We start from the raw sequence: 7,405 nt of genomic DNA on the forward strand, positions 1-7,405 counted from the left end.
AACCGTATGTTATTCTCATTATTTACTGTTACGGCCATTATGATTCTTAGGAAAATTTTAGAAAAATATTAGAATCTATCCATGATAGACCATGATAGACTACTCTATATATCTATATCACGGTAGACCAAGATAGGATACTCTATATATATCTATATGAAAACACATATAGTAGTCTATCTTGGTCTATCACGATTCATAGATTGTGATATTCTAATGGATGTCTATCAATATCTATATCGTTCATTAATAAACTATGAATCTTTGCTATTATTTATAAATATTTTTAGTAGTTTTATCATTTAAAAAATATATATTTTTTAATAAAGTATTGATGTGAGAATTGAAATTTAGGTTGATAGTACCAGTTTTTGTTAATTGAGTTTTACTCATGTTTTTTTTGGCATGGACATTGTTATATATGTTAAAATAGTCACCTAGTACTTCTGATTTATTTCTCACTCCAGCTATATGAAATTAATTAATCTTAGAAGTTTCTGTTTTTTTTTATTGGAATATAATAATACAGTGAGGGATTAAAGAACCTCTCTAACTTCTAGATACAAACGTTATGCCAATACCCCTAAACCAAGCTCACTGTTGACAATTAAGTTTTAGAAGTTCATCACTGTTTTATGTGTAGATTTATTTTGCTGTCATGGTTAGATAGAAAAAAAAATTATACAAAAATTGTAAAGTTAACAATTAATTAAATTGCCTGTACTTTTATCAAATTCTTCCTTTGTTTGAAGGAGCAAATCTTGTGGAAGAAGGTCGAGTTTTCATCACCATGCTTGATCCATTTCTGTCTAGCTTTTTGTCTCCATATTTGAGCTTCTTTTAGTTCTATGTCGTGGAGACCAGATTTTAATGCTATTCTTTTTTAATGAAGAGGAGCCGTCAGGAGATTTTGAAATTCAAGCTTGTCGATGGCTTCTATTTCCTTTGTAAAGGAGTCTTTTTCTAGTTTGTAACTTAAAACTTTTTGCTTTTGCCAGTCTTTGATTCGAGTTGCCAAGATTTTGAGCCTCTGTATGAAAGAGTAACCAGGGTGTCCTTCTATTTTGGTGTTCTCCCACCAAGTAGGAAAATTTTTTGTGAAGTCTTTTTCATTGAGGGATGCATTGTTAAGCCTGAATGGACATGGTACCCACGTGATGTGATGTGATTCCAGAGCAATAGGGAAGTGATCAGAGACCGTTCTCTGCATGGTTTTTAAGTGATGAACTTTGAAAGTGCTTTCCCAATCCTTTGTGTATAAGAATCGGTCAAGCCTAGAATAAATCGGATCAGTTCTGAGATTGGACCAAGTGTAGGAGTTGTTGGTGAGAGGAGGGTCGAAGAGTTCAAAGTCTTGAATTATGTTGTTGAAGATGGCCATATTCTTTTTGTCAAGACTCTTTGCATTGGTTTCGGATGGCCGTCGAACAATGTTGAAATCTCCTGCGCATCCAAATTGGGGAATAAAGGGAGTGAAGAATCTTAAGTTCATTCCAAAACTCATCCTTGTCTTTACTCTTTGTGGGACCATAGATAGATGTTAGCCACCAATTCTTTCCATTTGTTTCTCTGATATTGACAGTGAATGTGTATCTCTGCTTAATCATTTTTTCTACTTTGAAAGAGGATTGCCAATCCTTCCACATAAGAAGGATTCCACCTGAGCAGCCTTGGGGTTCAAGAGATTGCCAATTTGCAGTTGGTTTGTTCTAAAGGGATTTAATGTTGAAATAATTTAGAGTGTGAATTTTGGTTTCTGTTAGGATGATGAAATCAGGATCATAAGACATAATTAAACTTTTTATTTGGGCTCTTTTTGAGGGAGAGCCTAACCCTCTAATATTCCAACATAGAAATCGCTTCAAAGGCCAACATTCCAACATCTGTTGTGTCACTGACTCAAATGGCCAAGTTTATGACACAACAGATGGAATCTCAAATGTCAGCACAAATCATTTCAAAGGCCTATTCAAAAAGGAAGAAAGCAGAGAAATACTCATATCAAACCTGGAGTGGGATCCTTTAAATGATATTCATCATTCTAATCTCTGCAAGCCCTTTGATGAGGCTGAGATAAAAAGCACCATTTGGTCTTTAAGCAACGACAAAGCACCTGATCCGGATGGCTTCCCCATATTGTTCTATAAAAAACACTGGCATACCCTTAAAAAGGATTTGATTGAAGTCTTCAAAGAGTTCCATAGAAATTGTGTCATCAACGAATGTGTTAACAACACCTAAATTGCTCTCATTGGCAAGAAGAACCTCTGTTCTAAACCAACAGACTTCAGACCAATCAGCCTAACTACCTCGTTGTATAAGATCATGGCTAAAGCTTTGGCAAACATGATCAAAGAAACTCTACCTGACACTATGGCGAAAAACCAAATGGCTTTTGTTAAGTGTAGATAGATAACAGATGCTATCCTCATTGCTAATGAAGTGATCAATAATTGGAAATCAAAAAAGGAAAAAGGTTTTATCCTAAAGTTGGATGTGGAAAAAGCCTTCGACAAGATAAGTTGGAACTTCATTGAATACATGCTAAATCAAAAAAATTACCCAGAAAGACTGAGAAAATGGATTAAAGCATGTATATCAAATGTGAATTACTATTCTCATCAATGGAAAACCAAGAGGGAGGATAAAAGCTTAGAAAGGCATCAGGCAAGGCGACCCCATATCTCCCTTTATTTTTGTTCTTGCGATGGATTATCTTAGCAGACTACTAAATCACCTAGAAAAGAGGCAAGCTATCAAAGGAGCTAAAATAAACAACAGCTACAGTATAACACACCTCCTCTTCGCAGACGACATTCTGATATTCGTGGAGGATGATGATGTTTCAATCAAAAACCTTCAAACAGTTCTCATGCTATTTGAATTGGCATACAGATTGAAGATAAACCTTCTTAAATCAACTATAAGTCTGGTAAACATTTCAAATGATAGAGCTTCCGAAGTTGCAAGTATACTTGGCTTTACTCAACAATTCCTCCCCATCAATTACTTGGGAGTTCCCTTAGGAGGTAAACCTATCTCAAGAGTTTTCTGGTCTCAAATTATTGAAAACATCCATAAAAAATTGAGCAGTTGGAAATACAACCATATCACCAAAGGAGAAAGACTGACCTTAATCAGATCATCTCTCGAAAGTAATCCAACTTATCAGCTTTCGATCTTCAAAGCTCCAAATCAGATCTATAAAGACATTGACAAAATATGGAGGAATTTCCTCTGGGGAAGCACCTCAAATTCAAATAACCCTCACCTGATTAACTGGGGTATTTGCACATTGCCAAAAGACAAAGGTGGCCTGGGTATCACAAGGATGAAAGCCTCAAACTTTTCCCTCTTAACAAAGTGGCTTTGGTGCTACCATAGGGAACTAGAAGCTCTTTGGAAGTCGATAATCGATGCCAAATACAGTAAAACATTCACTGGAGGTATCCCATATTTTGGAAAGTACTCAAGCTCAAATGCTCCTTGGCGCTCCATCATAAAAGGAAAAGACTGGTTCAATTCAAAAATTACCTGGAAAATAAACAGTGGAGGCTCCCATTCTTTTTGGCACAACAACTGGACAAACAGTATATCTCTAAACCAAAAGGCCCCAAGACTTTACGCATTATCAAGCTGTAAAGAAGCTACTGTCAAAGAAGTTTGGGACCCTGGGACAAACGATTGGAACTTCAAACCAAGAAGACCTCTCAATGAAAGGGAAACCAATGCTTGGCAATTACTAAAAAATTCCCTCCCCACCATAACACAAAATTCTATAGATGACAGACCAGTTTGGAACAAAGAGAGCAATGACATTTACATGATTAGATCAGCAAAAAAAGCATTCTTGGAAGAAGCTCAACACTCTCAACTCTCTCAATCAACACAAAGCCTAGGCTACAAAAATCTTTGAGGATCTACCATGCCTCCGAAATGTAAGCCATTCAAAAGAAAAATCCTTCCTGCTATCTCAATCCAAATTGGTGTGTTAGATGTAAAAGGGCAAACGAAGACATCAATCACCTCTTTCTCTCATGCCCCAATGCTACACAACTCTGGATAAAGATGCAACACGAGCTGAACTTTGCAATCCCTCTAACAAGCATCAAAGACTTATGCTCGTATCTATGTGCTTTAAAAAACAACAACATGAAAGAAATCATTCGCTTCAATGCAATAGTGGCAACTTTATGGACAATTTGGCTGGATAGAAACAACCAAATCTTCAAAGAAAAAGCTTCCACTTACTGGAATACATGGGAAAACATATCCACTCTGATTGGAACTTGGTCATCTAGGAGCTCCCTCTTCAAAAACTATTCTAAAAGAACGATAGCTCTCAATCTCAATGTATTCTCTAACTAATTACTTTGTTAACAGGCTACTCTCCAGCCCATGTAACTTCTATTAGATTCGATTTTAATGAAATCTTGTTATGGTTGCTTATAAACACCATAACAAAGTATCCTTATCAAAAAAAATTAAATTGCCTGTACTATATAATGTTTTTTTTCACTAGAAGAAATATGACCTTTGGTGTCGGTTGAAAAAAATGAAAATGAATGTTTAATGTCGGTTTTTAAAATGCAGATGTTTAATGTCGGTTTAAAACCGACATCAAAGAGGAAGGATTAATGTCGGTTTAAAACCGACATTAAATTTACTTTTTATTATTATTATTTTTATTTAATTAATATTTCCCTTTTACACTAGGGTTTTAATGCCTTTTCCTTTAACCCATTAGCAGCCGCCTTCATCCCTTCCCTCTATCCCTCTCGTCTCCCCTTCTTGCATCTAATCCTCATCCATCTTTCATCTCCTCTTCTTCCCTTTCTTCAATCTCCACCGTCGCAAAGTTCTAACTCCCTTCTCTCCGCCTTTGATACCTCTCTCACATAATTCCATCAGACGATGACGGCTATAACCTCAGGTGCAACTTGTTTGTTCGTCCAATTCCTAAGCTTACATAGAAGAAGGCGAAGAAGAGATGGCTGCGATGGTGAGGGCGAGCTCCGGCTTGCAATATCCCGATCGGTTCTACGCCGCAGCTTCTTATGCCGGTTTTGATGGATCACCGAAATTGTCTTCAAAGGCCCTCAGGTCTAAGTTCTCTGATGAGGCCGCTTTGTTACTCTATGGCTTGTATCAGCAGGTACTACCACGTGTTCTTACACCTGTGACTTACCGGTGCTGTTTCAGTTTGGTTGAGGTTTGAGATTGGTGCATTTTTTGTGTGACTTTGGTCGCGTTTTCCCTTTCGATTTGTGTAATGGTGGAGGCATAATGTGTTTTCTGAGGGTGTTATTTGCTTAAAGCGTATTTTCATTTTTGATTTAGTCTTTTGTACGAATTGTGGTGACCATTCTCAGTGTTCGGTCCTTGCACTGGATGAATCGGCATTAGATGTGGATCAGGTTGACAACCTAATCAAGTTTTGTCCAACAAAGGAAGAAATGGAATTACTAAAGGTGCTTCTTTCCTTCTGTGCAACTGCTTACATTCAGTGGCCTGAATCATATTGCATTTCCTTTAGTTTGCACTAATTCTTTGTGGTCGGCTTTAACGTCTGCCTTAATTTTATTTGAAACCTTCTCTGACATTGAATTTTTTGCTTTTACATTCAGGGTTACAATGGGGATAAGGACAACATTATCATGGTATTATACCCCGGGTAAGTGCCACATTATCAGTGAAGTTGAAATTCATTTGTTAGTTGTTACTATGTCCATTTGCTTGTATATCTCTTCTACTCACAATCACTATTAGCCAAAAATGGGAGTCTTAGATACAGTCTTGTTTAAGATCAATTTATCACTCAGCCCCATCTGCTCTTCCACCATACTTTCTTCGTTTCTCCTGAATCCTAATGTTTCTATTCAGTGTCTTTAGCCCTCAATTTAGTTTTGATGATTTTTTTTAAAGATGAAGGGTGTTCAATCAGGTTAGACATCTAAAACACCAACTACGTTTATTCAGAAAGTACCATAGTCCAAACTGAAACAGATGACTAGAGAATTACAACTTTTGACCTTGCAATGTGTTCACTATTTTATAAGTAATCTTATGGCTCACTACTCTCACTAGTGACGACAAATGGACTTCGGACTCGATGTTTTCCATTGGTCCAAGTGATTGAACCAAATACTCTTTCCTTCAGTGTGGATGGGGTGAAAACCACTTGATAACTCTGCTTCTCATTGTTCTTTGCAAATTTCAATTTCTCTGGAATCACTTTGACCTCTACTTCCTCAGGTGCGTCTACACTGACTGTGTAAACTGTTTCACCATTGCCACCAACATTTGTAACTGTTCTGATTACTTTCTTACTTTCCTTGCCTTTCAATTCTGATACTGCTATTGTTGGGTAGTTCATGTTGGATATGTAGTCTGTAGTTGAATTCTTGGGGCAATCAAATCCATTAGGAACAGTAGTTGTGATGCTTTTAATGGTGGTTAGATTATAACCTCGGCCGCAAAGTTATAGTAAGTAGTCTGTTGTACTAGTTTCATAGACTAGTCCTGGTTGTAATGCTCCATTGGTTGATATTTCAACTGCCCCATAATCATAAGGTGTGGCTACTGATCCCGTATCCAAAGTCATAGGCGATCCCAAGTTATTCGTTTGGATTGCTGTAAATTTTTTTGAGAAAGAATTGGTCATTAGTAAACATGTTCAGGTCAACAAGAAAAGGAAAGAAGAATTTTTTTCTTCCATTCTAAGGTTAATATTCCTTGCCTGTTGTCATGATGGCTGATTTGATTGCTGAGGGACTCCATGTGGGGTTTTGAGATTTTACAGAGGCCACTACGCCAGAGACATGGGGGCAGGACATTGAAGTTCCTGAGATCACATTGAAGAGTGGTGACTTTGTTGCTTGTGGAGTTGAACTTGAATCATTTCCAAGCCAGGTTGCAAGAATGTTCACTCCTGGTGCTGATATGTCCGGCTGCATCACAATAACTCTCAAATTCAGGCGTGGAACAATAAATTTTATCTGGCAGCCATTGGCAAAGAAACTTGGGATAAAAGTGGTGCCAACTTTCAAAATTCTAAAGGATAAGAAGGTCGTTAAAGAAGTAACTGGAGCAAAGTTCGATGATTTGGTTCATGCCATTGATACTGTAAGATCCAGCTGAAAACTCTCCTCTCTTCTCTTCTTTGAAAATTTAAATAATATGATGCAAGGAAGAGTGTTCAGGGCAGTTATTTAAATAATATGATGCAAGGAATCGACCATGGAAAATGATTCTGTATATAAAAATGTTTGGGAGATAGACATTTGAATGTGTACAATGACAGTTTCTACATATTCCAAAAATTATTTTGATATATACTTTTCTTTATGAGTGGGTTTGAATGTTTTTGTAATTGGGTTTGGGTATGTTTATGGTTTTCTTCTAG

The 7,405-nt window shown here is 36.9% G+C and overlaps 1 protein-coding gene across 1 annotated transcript; it reads right to left on the reverse strand.

Annotated features, from left to right (window-relative positions):
* Positions 1 to 6,064: 6,064 nt before the first annotated feature.
* LOC127148604 (subtilisin-like protease SBT5.1) lies at positions 6,065 to 6,956 on the reverse strand. The gene is made up of 3 exons (XM_051082698.1): positions 6,740 to 6,956; positions 6,505 to 6,633; positions 6,065 to 6,390 (listed from the first exon to the last, which is right to left on the reverse strand). Exons 1-3 carry the CDS (start codon positions 6,954 to 6,956, stop codon positions 6,065 to 6,067), a joined length of 672 nt encoding a protein of 223 aa, XP_050938655.1.
* Between the last annotated feature and the right edge of the window lie 449 nt (positions 6,957 to 7,405).

Source organism: Cucumis melo, chromosome 1 (assembly GCF_025177605.1).
Source record: "Cucumis melo cultivar AY chromosome 1, USDA_Cmelo_AY_1.0, whole genome shotgun sequence".
In the NCBI taxonomy this organism is placed as follows: Eukaryota; Viridiplantae; Streptophyta; class Magnoliopsida; order Cucurbitales; family Cucurbitaceae; genus Cucumis; species Cucumis melo.